Here is a 17,984-nt window from a genome sequence, read left to right as displayed (position 1 = left end):
CTTTGGTCAACTCCTAAAGAATATCTAAGGAATTATCATATGTGAATAGAAAAACACATAAATTCATAGTTTGAATGGAATACGTATTGTAAATTTCCTAGAATTTTCCTTTCCAAATCGACCCCATATTGCTTGCAATTATTTAACACTAATGCGACATTGACTTCAATGAAAGTAGTATTATTTGGCAACAATAAGTAACTTGATTGAAAAACAAAAAAGTAGATTCGAAAGTTTGTTTGGTTTGGTATGACAGAAAATTGCTCTTTAAATTGTAATGTGAAGTATATTTTTTCTCAGCTATCAAAAACTTTTTTTTTTCACTTTGATATTTTTCGTATTGAATATTTTATGCAAATTGTAAGTATTTGTTATCGAAATGTTTTGTTTAAATGGAACTTTTTCTGTGATTATTTTAAAAGTTTTTTTTTTTTTATTATTATTATTCTTAAATAGCATCAAGCATTTCCTTTCTAAGTAAAAGTTTCATTTCAATATTAAAAAAAGTTTTTGGTATTAAATATACTGTTACCTTTTATATTCAGACATTCATTCAGCCGATGCAAAGAGAAAATATTTGACCCATAAAATCATGTGCAGTATATTTTATTTTAGAATGCGAGCATGGGATCATTTTTAATGATGATTTAACTTTGTATTATTTATGTTTTGAAATTTAGATCCATATGTAAGGTTACAAATATTTGATAAATGATTTGTACAAATAATGGGCATTACTAGTTTCGTGAAATACACGTTTTCTTATTGCAGGAAAAGGAAATATTTATTTCTCTTGTCCCTTCAAAAACTATTTTAAATCACACAAGAAGTGATAGCCATTTCCAGATATTCTCTTTTTTGCTAGATCTTTTTGAATTAGATGATTAATTTATGCAAAATCTTACTTTTACTTAAAATTTTACTACCTAATGTTTTTTTTTTAACTATCCAATCTTGTGATATTTCATTTTCATGTATAGTGAATATTCTTATCATAATAATATATGATTACAGAATTAGAAATTATCATATCCAAATTCTAACAATGTAGTTAATGTTTTTTCTAAGATTATAAGTTTATTAAGAATATTAATCTGATAATGTGTCATCTATGGTTTTCATTGTATCATATGTTTTTGGATACTGCACACTTTTTGTAATCGTAAATCTTGGCGCATGGAAGTTTTATCAGTTTTTATAATTTTTTTTTTTTTACTGGGAAATAAAATCAAATACTTTTTTAAAATAAGTTACATATACAAGGTTTATGGTATTAAATGTTTATTATTTTTTCTTTAAGTATAACATTTAATAAAAATTAATTAATTTACTATCTGGCTTACAGTGCTTTATTTAGGATTTAAAACAACTTTTATTATTCATTAATCTGTGTCCTATTTGTCTCTCTTAGTTTTAATATTTAAAATGCCCTAATGGTTTTAGTAATTTTCAAATTAATCTATTTTGCTTTTTTATATGAAAGTGGCACTTAATATATTAGTGAAATTGGCTTTATATTTATTTTCCTTTTGTATTTGTATGTTATATATAATAAGAGCACTATCAATAACATTTGAAAGAATTTAAATTTGATTAATTTCTAAATGAATAATCTGTTCATGATTGTAGTTATTGAGATATTTTTTTTCTGTTTCAAGAAATTTAATAGCTTTTATAATTCATTTTTACATCTCATAATTTGTGGCATGTGGTGGTTCTAAATGCTACTGAAGCAAGTGAATTTTTAGTATAATAATAAAAACAATATTATGTATACAAATACACTTATTAGTATTTGCTTGTGAAAATATGTGAGTAAATATGAATGGCTTCATTTTGTAAATTTTTTTTCATTCTCTGCTCGTGAATGTGCATGCTCCATAGTAGCAATGAAAATTCAGATGGTTTGTGTGAAGGAGAATAATGTGTTATGAATTTAAACACATTGACACTAATTGAAACTTAATAATCTAAAACAAAAATTGCTGTCATGCTTTAAATAGCTTCTATATTTCTCTCGTAACCTGGAACATTAAACGATAAAGTAGTTAAATGCAAGACCTGTTCTGACACACTTTGTTTACTGGATCCTTTTACTGTCATTTCATACAAAGCGAGGAAGTAACAAAGAAAACAGAATGTCTTTAGCAACAAAGAAAAAGAATTGTGCTTCCTCTGAAAGTTTCAAAAAAATGGAAATTGAAATATGGTTAGATTATTTTTAAGAAAAATTAATTACTAGAGCATTACTTTAATTGAATGCACATCCCTACTATTGTATCTGAGTTAGCAATGATAATAAATTTTCATTGATACATACTATAAAAAGCATTCTACATTATAGCATTTATGAAGATTTTATATAAACATAAGTTATATTAAAAGTGCAAATATTATGATTTCTTTTATTCCTGACATGCCACTTAATAATCTAACACACACAATATTCAGTGTTGAAATTAACCATTTAATATTTTTCATTATAATTCCTCTTGGCATTTGCAAATTTATGTTCAAATTATTTTATAAAAGTATTTGTAAAACATTTTTTAAAAATGTGCTCCTTACTATAAATAAATAAGATAAATTAAAATTTTCCTATGGTGAACACATATAGTCCTTGCTAAATACATTTTTATCAAAATAATTGTTGGATCCAATATAATTGTAATGTTGAATGCCCTTGTGATATTTATGTGATTCAGTATTGTGTAATAGTACTTTTTATGTGTTAAATCCTTTCAAAAATGTTAGAAAGTAATTTCAGATCATATTTGTCACTAAGCCATCTTAATTTCAAACTTTTATGAGTCATGAGTGATGTTTGAAAATTGATGTATTTTGCCACCATATTACAAAAAATGCACATTATTCTTCACTTTGATTTTGACATATAAAAAGTTATTTGCCTCCGTAGTAGATTTTCAAAAATGCATTTAACAATATGAAGTAGAAGTGCATGGCACTAGAAAATACAAGGAGTTTAAAAAAACATCTAAAAAACCGGGAAAATGAATCAGAATTTGAAAATTTCCATAAAAACTGTGAAAATACAGGGAATTTAACATTATTTATTTTTTTCTGTCTAAAAAAAATGCCGAAATCTGAACATTGTAAGAATAAAAAATCGTAACCACAGCACAAGAAACGAAAAAAATGTGTAATCTGCGAAACTAACCCTTTTTCTACTTGCTCCCTTTTTTTTCTGTACAGATCAGTCTAATTTAAATTTCAGAGACAGTTGTACTCTTTCCAAGACATTCCTGGATTGCAGCTAATGAGAATGCATGAGACTGCTATAGCTGTGGGAGAGAATAAAAATAAATTTTTCTGCCAGGAATAGCAACATTGAATTTGTAGAAGCAAATTCAATGTTGGTGCTTAGTTGCTCACATCTGAATTTATTGAATGATTATTTATTATTTGAAAAATTATGAGCTTATTCAGAGTAGATTAGAGATTTTTTTTTTTAAACAAGGAATTCAGAATCCGTATTTAATACAGAATGGACGAATAAAAATAATTATTCCGTCTTTGTTGAATGGGTTGGAAAAGTTCCACAAAATCCATTTGCTGTATACTACTTTCTTTAATAAACTTAAAGAAAGCAGTATGCAACAGAAGATAATAAGCTTAAGTAATATGGCAAAACAACCACATATTAGTATGCCAAAAGAAGAAAACATAAAAAAATTGCTTTCAAAAAAGTCATAATGGATATTAGAACTAGTATCTGAAAGGAATACAGGAGAAAATGATATGCCAAGTCTGAAAATGTCAAATTTGATGTCCGGAAATAAGCTGATTTCGAACTTTTTAGTTCAAGAACAATCATTTAAAGCTGAACTTTTATGGACATTAAAATTTGTTGTGTCATATTCACCCCTTAATGCATTCACTGATATATCAGAAATGTTTTCACATATGTTCACTGATAGTGAAATAGCCAAAAAATGTACTTTATGTTGTACAAAAATGTTATGAATTATTTCTTCCGGATTAACTTTGTTTTATCCACAGTCTCTTTAGAAATCTTTAAACAATAAAAAATAAAATAAAAACTGTAATATGCTTTGACAAAGCTTTTAACTGCATTTCACAAAAATACTAAATAGATCTTATTATGTGAATCCACTAATAGAGTCTCCCCAAGATATAGGATTTTTGTATTTTTAACGCATACCACTGCTTTATGTTTAACAATCTCAAAGAATTTATTTATAATTTGGACATATAGTTACTTTTACAAATTGGTATGAATGGATCAAATGTAAGTTTAAAATATTTAAAACATGTCAAAGAAGAACTTCTGTGTGAAAATAATTGTAAATTTTAGATATAGGTACTTGTGGACTACACATAATCCACTGAGCATTTCAGTATGAACATAAATCTACTGAATGAAAAGTAGATGTTATTCTAAGAGCAATGTATAGAATATTTAAAGATAGTCCAGCTAGACATGCCAATTTCCTAGAAGTTGTTGTTCTTCTGAAATTCCATTTAAACTTTATTCTTTTTTACTGGGTAGAAAATATGAGTATTGCAAAAATAGCTTTAAAAAAAGTTGGCTTCTTTTCTATTGCTAATATTCTTCAACCATTTCTTAAAAAAAATTATGGCATCTGAATCAATAGTGCCTTTCTTATATGAAAATCTTTTCATGCTTGTTAAATAGTTACAGAAAAATATTGTTAAAAGAAGCATAATCAAAGAAGCAAAAACATTAGGTTCTTATTCTTGGTAGAGCTTCATGGTTAAGGCTGATAAAAAAAATATCAACATTGTGAGAATGACTACAAGTTACTTAATTACTAATGGAGCTACTGAGATCTACACTATTAATTAAGTAACTGCACTCTGCAAAAAGAAAGGAAAAAAAAAAAAAAGAGTGTTTTATATTTGTGTAGAATGCTATGAAAATATTTGTATAAATGTCCAAAAATCTTACTTTTTTAAAAATGTGATCTTGTTTAAATCCACATTTATTGAAGAACCTTGTTATTCTATTATAACTAGCACATGAGTGTTGATCATATATTTCTTCTTATATTGCATTTATGTACAAGAAAAATGCAGGTTTGAGTAGCAACCCTGATGAAGTTTTAAAAATAATTTATTGACATGGAACTTAGCTGATTTGAAAGCTTTTAATATATTAACTGTTAAAAAATTTTTTTCACCCCTTGATAATTTTCTCCTAATTTAATGTAAAAGTATTGTCAATAATTTGAATTTATTTTAGTTAATGCCAATTCAAAACTAAATGTTGTTTTTATTCTTGAAATGTTTTCATTTATTAAATAAGTTTTTCACATTTACAAGAAATTTTATTATATATTTGTTACCTTCAAATTACTGTATATAATTACTTAGTAATCATATACAATACTCATTTATTAAAATTGCTTATTATTATTTTTAAATTTCATTTTTTTAATTATAATTTTTATTTTATTCATTGCTGTTTACTCATTTATTTATTATTATATATAATTTATTAAGAGTGTTTAATAATCAAAATAAATCTTTTGATTTAAAAATTATTATTCTCACTTGCTGTTATCATTTTTAGGTTCAGTTTTTCTTTAGTAGTATTTTTTGCATAATTTAAATTTTTATTGTGCTTCTTTCAGTTTTAGACTAGCATTTTTTTATGTATAATCTTCATTTGTATGTATTTTAATAATTAATTGAAAAAATAATTGCAATATGATATAAAAATATTATTTCTTTAATACTGGTACTAGGAGTAAATATGTACTAATTTGTAGGTATTTTGTATTAGCATATTTCTTGCTTAATGGTACATTTGATAATGTGTATTTAACATAAACCATTAAATTTTTTTTAATCTGGTAATTTATAAGGATTGATATTAAAAAATTGAATCATAAAGACAAAGCAATTATTTCATTGTGAAAAATTTTTCTGCAATTAGTAAATTAAATATTTTATTAATGCAAACTCCTGATGGCAGCAAATTATTTTTATGATTAGCATATGTCATGATAAATGATAAGATGGTTAAAACAAGATACATAAAGTATATTTTGGTACTAGCTAGTTTATTTATTCAATTGACTTATTCTTGCTAACAGATATCATGAGATAATAAAATTTAAGAGTAAGCTTTTGATATCTTTTTTTAATGAAAATATTGAGAAAATGACCTGAAGGATGGACAATGCTGCATATGTTTTAAAAAAATGAATTGTCTGTATAGGTGTATTTATATTGCATGTTTTCAAGTATATGGTTTTTCTTCTCTAGGTATCTTTATTCTGTGTAACCAGAAGATGCATTCTGTCATTCCTGCAAGTTTTGTTTCCCAAGCCTCTAGAAGGAATAGTACTGAACGAGAAAGAAACATTATTGCTGCAATATTTAGTGCTAAAGTTATAGTATTATTAATAATGGCTTTAGCTCTTCCTAATTGGTATTATCTTAAAGGTGGTGGATGTACTCGACAAGTTCTTGGTACAGAACAATTTTTTTATGTTAGTTCTGTTGGAACTTTAACTGTTCCTGCTGATGGAGGAAATATTTCATATTCTAAACTAGCATATTATGGATTAAATGAAGGTACATATTTAAAATCCTCTTATGTAATATTTTATTTGATATTTTCTCTATCCAAAAATGTTGAATACATTTTGAAGTGATTTTTATCTAAATTTGTAATATACATTTACAAATTTGTAATGTTAGTTAAGCAGAGTAAATTTACTGATGATAATAAATATCATTTAAAAATTTTATTTAAAATGGATTTAACCTTATATGTGTTTTCTTGAGAAAATAATAAATTTACTGGTAATCATCCTTCAAGATGAAGTTTTGCCTTAAGGATATGAAGAATCTTGAAATTTAATTTAATTGCTGAGATTTGTTATTCTTGCTTTGCTAAGTAATACTACATTAATCAAAATTGCCCATTTCAGGAATACTGTAAATGTTATTTTGTATAAGTTAATTTCTTATTCAATTTTTTTATTTTAAGTTAATCCAGATGTTTGGTTAGTGTCATATTATTTATTTTATTTCTAACTGTAAATAAGGCTGCTCAATAATGAAACTATTTTATCCCTTAATCTTTTTTTAAAAATGTATGTCATAGTTTCATATAGGAGGAGAAATTTTTACTTCATATGTTCAGATCGATATATATAGAAGAATGAATAGAATTTATATCTTTCATAGATATGAAAGATTGCCTTACACCAGAAATTGTTGCTGTTCAAAGAATTATTATTGGATTATGCTTTATAACCATCTTCTTCAGTTTTTCTCAATTCTATTTTGACATATCTGGTGTGAAAAATAATTCTCTCAAGTGTACCAGAAGATGTGGACTTGGGAGTATTTTATCAGGTAAATCACTTTGAAATTTTTTAAATAGTCACTAACTGTTTAAAGTAAAAATGACATACAATTTTTAATAATACATCATTTTTCCTTATTTGAATTTAAATTCTGTGGATGCACACACATACTGTAGTATTGATATTTCTTAATCTAATTTAAATCTTAATAGATTTTCTATTTTTTTTTATTTTAAATTAGTCCCATGTTATTTTATTCCAAAATTTTCTCTTATTTTCTGATCCAAATCCCATTTTTTTTCATTTAATTATTTTTAAAAAATAGATGACTATTGCAATTTCTCATGCTCCGAACAAAGGGATACAAGTCCCTAATACCTACGCAATCCTTTCAGAGATACCCAAGATTCTCTTTCGTAAGTCTAAACGTGTCAAAAAATCCCTATCAGAATCCCTTATTAAAATCACTGAAGGGAAAATTTCTGTCACTTTGCTCTTGTGTTCTGGTACGAACAGACAGGTTCTGCCTTTTGTCTCCTTGTCTGAAATATGCCTCCCATCACAAAATAAATTGAATTTTATTCCAAAAGTTTTTCTTTTCAGCCACACATCTTTAAAATTATGCTTACATATACATGATGAAACAGCTTTCAACAGAGCATATGTGAGAAAATTATGATTGAATTTTGTCTCAGAAATTTATGGGAGATTGTTCTGTAAAACTGATTGATGCAAGTCAGGATAAATGATAGTGCAACTACCATTATTATTATGCTTTTCTTTAAGTTGATTATTGTGGTAAATATACTGTTTATACTGGCTTATCTTGATGCAGAAACTTTATACAAATGCAATTTATGGTGGTAAATATAGTATAGTATCTTCTCCCTTGCATCTGTTCCCCTTATTTTCCTTCATCATTTAGAAGATTGCATATTTATCATTCTTTTGTGGGGGATGGAGGGGTGGGAGATTTAAAATTTGTTTTTGACCATTTGTTATTATTTTTGGGTGAATCTGGAAGTAATCATCTGATAAAGAAAAAAAGTGTCAAATAGTTCACATGTCCTTGGATGTAAATATTTTTTCTCTTGTATTATTCTTACAAAGGATTAAACAACAATGATTTTTTTTTATTTATTTATTTTTACTTAAAGGAAATATCAAGTTGAAAAAGTATTAAAATAAATGGATTTTTATTTCACTTTTGTTTAAAAAATTGGGAAATATGTTGTATTAACAACATTGTTTCATTTTGTAGTGAAGAAATCTTTTTTTGTTTTCTTCTTCTTTTTTATTTTTTTCTGTCACCTTCTAGTTCTCTAGTAACAAAAGTCTTCTCAAGGGTTTTATTTTATACCAAAATTTTGCAAGTCATTTCTAGTATTTTCTGTTAGTTGATTTTGCATTTGAAATTCACTGTTTGCTGCAGTGATTTCTTTCAAGCATTCCAGTCAAGCCATCTTTAAAAAAAATACCTAATTATAATTAATTCATATTAAAAAAAACAGAAAGTGCATACATATATGCTAAAAAAATTGCTTGATGTATGCACAAAAATTGATTTCAGAAATGCATAACCAAATTACTGTATATATGAAATAAGTATGTGAGCCCCGATTATATATTATGACAATAAATTAAAATTTCCCTACACTTAATTATTGGTTTCTTTTGGTAGATGATATCACATCAATCTTTAGGATTTTCTTTTCTTCAAATTTTCTTGTTACAGTTCTCTTTTTATATAGTTTTACTGTAAATTGGTCAGGAGAGGGGGGATGTCATAAGTTGAATTTCTTAAATGAGAAAATATTGAAATTTTTTACCATGTTAAATATGGATTATGTTCATTAGTTTTTATAGCTATCTTATAAATGTATTTTTAATGTTATATTTATTTTATTAATTTATTTTGAATGATTAGGATATTTATATAATTCTGTAGCTCAGTGAATTTATGAAGGTTTCATGAAATATTTACGGTTAACTATCATGCAAAATTAAAAGGTACATTAAAGGAAATTTACATGATCTGTGTATATAAAATGAGAGGTGGTGTGACAAAAATTAATTTATCGCTTACTGATGCAACAATGGATTTACTTACTTAGCAAAAACAATTAGCTCTTTTTGTTAGGTTTGGTAATCACCTCTTGTTAAGCATAAAGATAATTAGAAGTAAAACAACAAAAAGCAAGCATATATCTCATAAAACATCATCATCTTGTTAGTTATAGCTCCATAGGTACTGGCTGCTTCTATATTTATCTAATGTGAACCATTTTTTTTTTTCAAAAGAAAATATGAGAAAAGGAAGTAGAGTTTACACATTTTTTTTTCAATTGTGGGAAGAGATGATAGCATTCAAATGAAACTTTGAATTAAAGGATTTAAATTACATTAAATAGTGCACTTTTTAAAGCAAAATCTCCCTCTTTTGGGTATATATTTTTTACTTTTCATTATTATGTTTCTTCAGTAAAGATGTTACATTGAAATAATTTTGATTCTCATATCTAGTGTTATTAGTTCCATGAACTGTTAAACAATGTATTCTGTACAAGTAACTTCATTTTGGAAAAAAAAAATCTTGTATTTGACAGGTGGTTATCAAAATAATTAAAATATCTTTGAATGAAAGGGACATGTAAGCATTTCTTAAGCATTAAATTCTTGCAACCAGTTTTTAGTATAAAACGTATATATCATGGTAGTATGAGATAGCTTTAATGAAGTTTTATACATCTTGAATTTTTTTTAAAAGCATAAAATAGCAGACCTTACAGATTTTTAAAGAGGCTAGATAGTAGGAACACAGCTAGCTGAAACAACTCTGACCAAAACATCCCTGTGTTTTGGGTGTTTCTAGACGTATAGTGTCTAAAGTCATGATAGCATACACACAGCACAGCAAGACAAGCTCGGTAGAGCAAAATAATGGATGAAAGGAGAAGCTGAAGGAAAGAGACCGATGGGTATGGAAGCAGATTCTATGGCAGCCAAAATGACCACAGAGGTCATTCAGCATCTGGATTCTTCAGTATCATTTATAGCACAGCAGCATTCCCAAGCCATTTGTCACAAATGTTAATGCCAAACACAATCTACATTGGTGCCATAATCACTAAACCTGGTCAATTAATAAGTGGAAGACAGTTATATGATCAGATGAATCATGTTTCACACTTTTCCCCACAATGGACAGGTACACTTTTAGAGGGCATCTGCATAAATATCTGATTGTGATTGTTTCATTCCAACTATCAGGCATGAAAGTGGATATATCATGGTATGGACAGCTGTGTTATGGATTCTTTTGACCCATTTGTAACTCTGAAAGAAAGGATCACTGGTGAGAAGTACAGAGAAATTTTAACTGACCAGGTGCATCCTATAATGTAAACTTTGTTTCCTGCAGGAGATGAAATTATCCATAGTGATAATGGTCCTATTCATGCCATGGGATTGGTCCAATGGTTGTTCGATGAACTGGAAGATGATGTGAAACATCTACATTGGCCTGCGCAATTCCCTGACCTCAATATGTTGCATCCAGAATTGATATCCTGTACCACTATCTCACCCTTGAACTTCCACAATATCTTCATGAAGAATGGTACAATATTTCTCTAAACACTATTCAACACTTGTATGATTTAATTTCCAGCAAATCCAATTTGTATTACATACCAAATGTGGCTCTATGCCTTATTAATAAAGATTCTTATATTCGTTTGTGGTGTTTCCATTATTTTGATAACCACCTGTTTATTACATAATTATACTGTATTATAACATGCTAGTTTATATGTGCTGTTTTCGAATTTGAAGGCTGATAAAAAATTAAGGGTTTTATTTTTGTTACATTCTTGAATTCATTAAGGTAAAACCCATTTCTTAATCAGGACATAAGAAATATATTATGTATCCATAGTATTTTTAAATATAATTATTTGATATAAAATTTGCTGAAATTATCACATGCATTCCAAAAGATAAAATTCCTCTCATTCCCTAATAGTTATGACAAAATGAATCTCTTAAATTAATTATTTTGTACTGTGTAGTTGTGTAATTTATTTTTATATGTTGAAAATATCTCACATTTTGATATGACTTTAAATGCTTTATTTAGAATATTTTAGCTTAAACAAAAAATCAAGTACTAATCTAGGTTTACAATCATATGAAAATTCTTGCATAAAATTATAGATTTTTAGTTCATGTCCTTTTGAATATCATTTTAAATTTAGGAAAAAGATTGGTTAATTTTATGGATAAAGGGACAGTTATGATTTTGATTTTTAAATATATTTTGCAAATGAGTATTTTATAAAGTATCCTACTTCATTTTTTTTTTTTTTTTTTTTTTTTTTTTTTTACTTTTCAATAAGTATTGAAAGCAACTCCTACACACATGAGAGAATTTGGTATATTTGGTATATCAGTCTTGTTGATAAAAAGAAAAGAAAGAAATTTTGTTGTAAATATTGTTGAAATATTTTTACTTATATATATTTTTTCTTATAGTGATTATGATTGTCATTATTATTGGCCTTTGCTATTATGTATCTGACATGATGGAACAACAGCAAGAACTTACCAAGTTATATCCTGCTACAAGAGTTGAAGTTACATTTGGTGTTAGTTATTATTTAATTGCTACTGCTGGTGTTGCAGCAGTTTTAGCTGCAGCTTCAAACCTTTTTCGCTGTGATCATTTGTCAGGAAGTGCAGATCTTTCCATGTTAGTAGACGACAATCAGGAAGAAGAGACATTTTCAATTGCCTTGCCTCATTCACAATCATGGTCCCATATTCATCAACACAATGGTGTATGTATAAGCAATTTACCTCCTCCTCCTCCTTATTCACCATAGATATCAGTGGTAAGTTAAAATTTTAAATGTGCATTCAAATATCTCTTTTGCATTTTATATGATAAAGGAGTAGAAAATTCTTTAACAGATGCAATTGTCATAGAACTCTAATTAAAGTTCTAAATTTATTATGTTATTCTGATAAAGATTTTGGTTGCATTAATTTGTCTTTTGCATCATCTTTAATGATTTTCTTTACAAATCCTATTGCCTTGCATTAATAAAACAATATTGAGCATTTTACATTTTCTGTACTAATAAATTTTAATTTTATTTTGAATAGATGTTGTTGCTAAAAAGAGAAATTACAATATTTGCATATTTTTATTATCATGTGATAACATGTTTTCCTAGGGATGGGATTTGTGTTGTCAAAGCAAAAAATCGGCCAGATATAAGGACCATGGGTCAACGAAGATTATCTGCAGTGAGAATTGGCTTTAAAATTGGGACTGTAGAAAATATAAAATATCATAAAACGTCACAAATTCAAAGTATCTAAGTTTAAATTCTGAATTTCCAGTATCTACTTTGAACTCTAATCACATTATTGAAAAGGATTCTGCAGAAAAATTACAGAAGGAAGCTCAATGTGCTTTTACCAAAATATTTCAGATGATTCAGTTCATAAGTGTATATTGTATGATCAATGATAATTTAAAAATATAACTTTCAATAATCAAAATCTATATTACAAAATAAAAATATTCTTACATGATAACTTCAAATTTGCAATGGCATATTTATTTTTTCAATCATGTTAGAACATGATGTTTTGGGAGTAAAGTTTGTGATATCGAAAAAAATTGGTCACATACAATTAAAAAAATTATTTTTAATTTTATTTTTGTGCATCGTAATATGTTTAGGAGTATTATTACTATAATTAAACTTTGAGGGTTATTTATTTTACTTTATCAAACATTGCATCTGTTTTGATTTATCTGATAATTTGTAATTATCATAGTTAATTATTTTCTTTTGTTTAAATTTTGAATTCAACAAATCCTATTCTTAAAATATTACCATTTTATATTTTATTTTATAGTTTTTACCTAAGATATGAAAAAATTTCAAAAAGTGTGTCAAATAAAATTAAAAATAATTGAATTGTGATATGATTATTATTTTGGTTGCATGATGTTGGTTCTGATATTGGAAGGTATACTGAATGTGTTTTATATGTTATCTTATACTATAAAACACAACCTAACAACTTAAAACTTGAATTGAAGCCGTTTATGATTTTTTAATTAAATAATTTATTGCTATGTTTTAGCTTTTTAAGGAAATACATTTTTTTATGAGTAGCATAATTTTCATTAGATATTTTGGTCTGTTTAACTCAAATATTTTTTTTTTTCATTAATTCAAAATAATTCAATGAAATGTTTTGCTAGTAGAATGTATGTTTATTGTGAAACTTCATTAATTTTTTATGAAATGTATATAATACGGAGGTTTTCTCCCACCCTTTTCATTTTCTGTTTATTTTATATAATGCCATTGATTATTATTATATAATTTACATGAACTTATTGTTTGTATTAACATAAATATTTTATTTCTTTCCCTTTTAGGTGGATGGTTTAATGTGATATTTATATGTTATCAGTCATACAGTCATACCTTTGCATTGGTAGCAGACTGTTTGGTGTATTCAGAAAACTGTGATGTTTAAATATATTCTTTATTGTAATATTAACATAATTTTATGATAGATGATGTCGGTATCTTATTAAAATCATTATGAATTGTTAATTTTTGCTTGAAATTCTATATGAAAAATGTATTCTTAATTCTTTTCATTTTCTCTTACTGAACAAATTGTTAATTCTCAAAGAGAAAAAAATCAATATTTATGTTTTTTTAAATTTAACAGATAGAGAATTTGATATTCATATCCTTCTTCAGTGAATGTGAATCTCAACATTGATTATTTGATGAATGTATTTTTATTTTGAATTTTCTGGCCTTAGTTAAAAATTATGAACTCATTACATGCTTTGAATTCAGTACAGGCATAAATATAATAAATGAAATCTTAATTGAAATTTTATTATTATGTCCTTAGTTTTATGAGTTTTGCATAAAAGTAATATTTATAACACAAACACACACACATAGTATGTCCCTAGAGTCCCTTGCCTTCCTCTTAACTCATCCTCATGCTCTTCATAAAAATGGTGGCTAGGTATAGTAAAGTAGCCATGTGCTACTGAATGAAATAATTCCGGCGCTGCCTGATGAAAAACTGCGAAGTTTGCATTCCTATCTCGAAAACAGAATGAGATAGGGGGAAAAAGTGAAATACAAAGATGTAGAGCATCATCCATTTAGTACGAAAAGGCACCTTGTGGACATGCGAAGAATAAAAAAGTTAAAATGCGCACTTGTTCTTTCGTGATTCCCTATATTGTGAAGTGACAAAACGATTTGAGAAGAGGGGGGACTAGTTGTAATAATATGTCTTTATTTGAAATATTCAAACCTCCCACCGGCAGCTGCAATACACATTTGGATCCTCGTTTAAATTTCACATTGTATACGTTGGAGTATAGAGGGTGACACACACAAGCGTCCGTAATGCGTCCGTTTAGCACAAGCGTCCGTAATGCGTCCGTTTAGCACAAGCGTCCGTAATGTGTCATATAAGACCCTGCTATGTTTGTGGAGGGGTCGCATACAACTGCTGTTTCAGGTATCTTTACGGGAAAAAAAAAAGTCCAATGGAGTCGGATCAGATGAACGTAGAGGACGATCTTCGAAACCGCCATACCCAATTATTTGACTTCCGAATTCTTTGACGGTATTGCTTCATTGGAGATATCTTGTAAGCAGGCGCGCCGTCGTGTCGAAACCATAGATTCCTAAGATTAAACAATGGCAGGTTCTCCACAAAATAGAGTATTACGCTTTGTAACAGTTGTAAGTATTGGCATACGTTAGCATGCCATCGTAAAATAATGTATCTATCAGCTTGTTATTGTAAATTGCTCACCTAAAGTTAATAATAAACTGCGTTTGATGCCGAATATCGGTGAAATATCTAGGATTTTCCTACGCGAAAAAGCAAATGCCAGTTTAAACCATTCTATTTTTCGTATTATTGTTCGCAAGCTGTCCTTTCGCATTAAAGCAAGGATGTTCTACATCTTTGTAAATCACTTTTCTTCCATATCTCGTTTTGTCTTCGAGATAGGAATGCCAACTCCGCAGTTTTCAACCAGGTGGCACTGTAGGGGGTTTCATTCAGTAGCACATGGCTACTTTTACCTAGACTCCACTTTTTTTATAGCAGCAGCCGTTCTAAACTTAAGAGGGTAGCAATGGACTTTAGTAGGCATACCCTCTCTCTTTCTAATATTTTATCTGTAAGTAAAAAGAGAGCGCTGCTGTATAGTAATTTAATTTTAATTATAATCATGTCAATTCAATCATATTTTCTTAAAGATAATTAATTGAAAATTCAATTACTATTATTTTATTTAAAAAAATTTTTTTTCTTGCTTATGGAACATAATTTTTTATTAGACTGCATTTCTATTACTGATATTACATGTTAATTGACATTATTTGCTTATTGTTTGTTCAGTAAATTTATTTGAATCAAAGCATAAGATGTACAAAGATGGAAATGAAATGCACCATTTATTAATATTAATTAAAAGACGAGTTGAAATAAAGTTTTGAATACGTATTTCAATTTATATGTGTATGTTTGTTAATATCTGCAGTACATTAAAGTTCTAATCGTCAGAACTTTGCAAATACCAGTTTAGGATTTTGTGGCATTTAAATGAAGCAATTAATAAAAGGAATTAGTTTCTAACCATAATGCATTTATTCCATCCCCTTGCTAAAATTACGAAATTTCTTTTTATTACCTGTTTTAGCTCTTTATTTTGAAATCCATTATGCTTCAAATTAATATTTTTTTAAAGGTTGCTTTGTAAGATGTTGAATGATTTTGTTGATTGTTGGTTAAATTTATTTATTAAGAAGGTACTTCATTTTGTTTCGTGTAAGCATAATGGAATTCATCTTGATTACTCCATAATTGGTATTTTGATGAGGCTCTGCAGTGTCTGCACTCACAGCTGCAGCCGTCTAGTGACTAGTTATCTAGCTAAACATGCATAAGTTTGCATAAGAAAAGTGCCATTTGAAAGAATTAAAGTTGAATTTTTCGAAACTATAAATTTGTCACATATTTGCTTCATTCGTGTATCTCTACTTATCCCTTCAATTAATATCTGATATTAGCATTGATTTCTAATATTCTGTTTTCTTCTCAAAAACCTTCTTTTATTTCCAACAAAGCTGCAGAAACGCAAAATAACATAACATGCATATCATTTATCACTTTTCTAGAGTGATTTCAGTAACAAAAATGAGTCTATGTTTATCTCATTTTATGTAACAAATGCTATATGATTCTTCTTTTCACCTACCTGTTCCATTGTTTCTCTTAAAATTTTAGACATCCAGTTTTACTAGCTGCTTTGTGGAAATAAATGTTGTTGTATTTATTTAAAAATTGTTTTAAAATTAATCACTGTTATTTTGCACTCATTTCTGTATTCTAAATGGGTATGACACTATATTGCATTTTATCAAATAAATGTATTTCATTGGTGTCGATTTAAACGAAGATTGAACTGTAAATAATTATTAGTTTTGCTAATAGGAAATTGATTGATATAATATTGAAATGCATCATACAGTTTTGCTTGACAAATTTTTTGAGCAGTGAAAGTCTGGTGAAATGAAAGCAAATGTTATTTTTTTAACTGTTTCTTTCTTTCAGCTGTTAGTAAGATTGTGCATATTACATATTGTGCTGTAGTTATTATAGAAAATCTCTTGTATCTGAAATAAAATAAATCCGAATTCATTAAAAAAGTAATTTGTTTTTCCTGCAGATATACACATTTAATTTGAATTGCTAAGGCTAAAATACTCTTGTCTATACCAAGTGCCCAATAAGTGAGGTTACTTAGTAATATAGTAAATAGAAATAAGATATTTAGTCTAATATTATAGTATATTTATTAGCCAAGTATATATTATTTTATTTTGTAGATTCATGCATTCAAAAATATATGTATATTCCATCTTATGTTAAAGATTTAAAATATTTAAAGCATATCTGTTATAAAGATTTAAAATATTTAAAGCATATCTTTTAATGGAAATAATCAAAGTTTCTATTGTGAACTTTGTATATAAATAGGAATTTTATTCCGTTAGATTTGTACTATGAAAAGATTTTTTGCTCCTGTTCAGATTCAAAGAGATTTAATAAAATCTAAGAATATGCTTGAATATTTAGAAATATTTTGAAAGGCATGCATTTTATTTTTATTAACTGAAATGTATATAGCTTTGAATTTCCTGCATTTATGTGTTTATTCATTGATGTAAACAGTTGATTTATAATATTTGAGCTATATGTGATATTGTTATTAAATATGAAAGAATACTTTTAAATGTGTATTTTTTTAAGTAAAACAATGTATTTACCTGTTTCAAGTGGACAGTTTCAATGCTGAGCATAGTTTGTCATATTATAACAAGCTTTACTTCAGTCTTTTAATTTAATGTAAAAACTTAAAAAATGTATAGAATGCAATTTGTTATTTTCTCATTCTATACATAAATATCTCTTAAGGTAAAACATTAATGTGCATAACCACACAATATGTATATTTTTTTACAAATTCTATTTAGAATTGTATATTTGTCAAAATAAAGCCTTCTATTTTGTACTGCT

At 27.1% G+C, this 17,984-nt stretch overlaps 1 protein-coding gene across 3 annotated transcripts; it reads left to right on the top strand.

Moving 5' to 3' along the window:
• The first annotated feature begins 25 nt into the window (after positions 1-25).
• Positions 26-17,984, top strand: LOC129960387 (transmembrane protein 127-like). 3 transcript variants are annotated; one of them, XM_056073806.1, is made up of 5 exons: positions 42-247; positions 6,274-6,585; positions 7,204-7,374; positions 11,859-12,217; positions 13,789-17,984. In XM_056073806.1, the coding sequence occupies exons 2-4, from the start codon at positions 6,300-6,302 to the stop codon at positions 12,206-12,208; spliced, it is 807 nt and encodes a 268-aa protein (XP_055929781.1). In that variant the 5' UTR covers positions 42-247; positions 6,274-6,299; the 3' UTR covers positions 12,209-12,217; positions 13,789-17,984. The 3 variants fall into 3 exon arrangements, with proteins under 3 accessions (XP_055929782.1, XP_055929781.1, XP_055929780.1); XM_056073805.1 differs by having other exon boundaries at positions 45-360; XM_056073807.1 differs by lacking the exons at positions 11,859-12,217; positions 13,789-17,984 and adding an exon at positions 10,747-10,989 and having other exon boundaries at positions 26-360.

This window comes from Argiope bruennichi, chromosome X2 (genome assembly GCF_947563725.1).
Source record: "Argiope bruennichi chromosome X2, qqArgBrue1.1, whole genome shotgun sequence".
Taxonomy (NCBI): Eukaryota; Metazoa; Arthropoda; class Arachnida; order Araneae; family Araneidae; genus Argiope; species Argiope bruennichi.
Note: the sequence above shows the minus strand (reverse complement) of the source record. Positions and strands in the feature narration are given on the sequence as shown.

Coding starts and splice junctions, on each gene's coding strand:
- LOC129960387 (XM_056073806.1), top strand. CDS start 6,300: ATGCATTCTGTCATTCCTGCAAGTTTTGTTTCCCAAGCCTCTAGAAGG. Junction 6,586..7,203: donor ATATTATGGATTAAATGAAG/GTACATATTTAA, acceptor TATCTTTCATAG/ATATGAAAGATTGCCTTACA. Junction 7,375..11,858: donor ACTTGGGAGTATTTTATCAG/GTAAATCACTTT, acceptor TTTTTCTTATAG/TGATTATGATTGTCATTATT.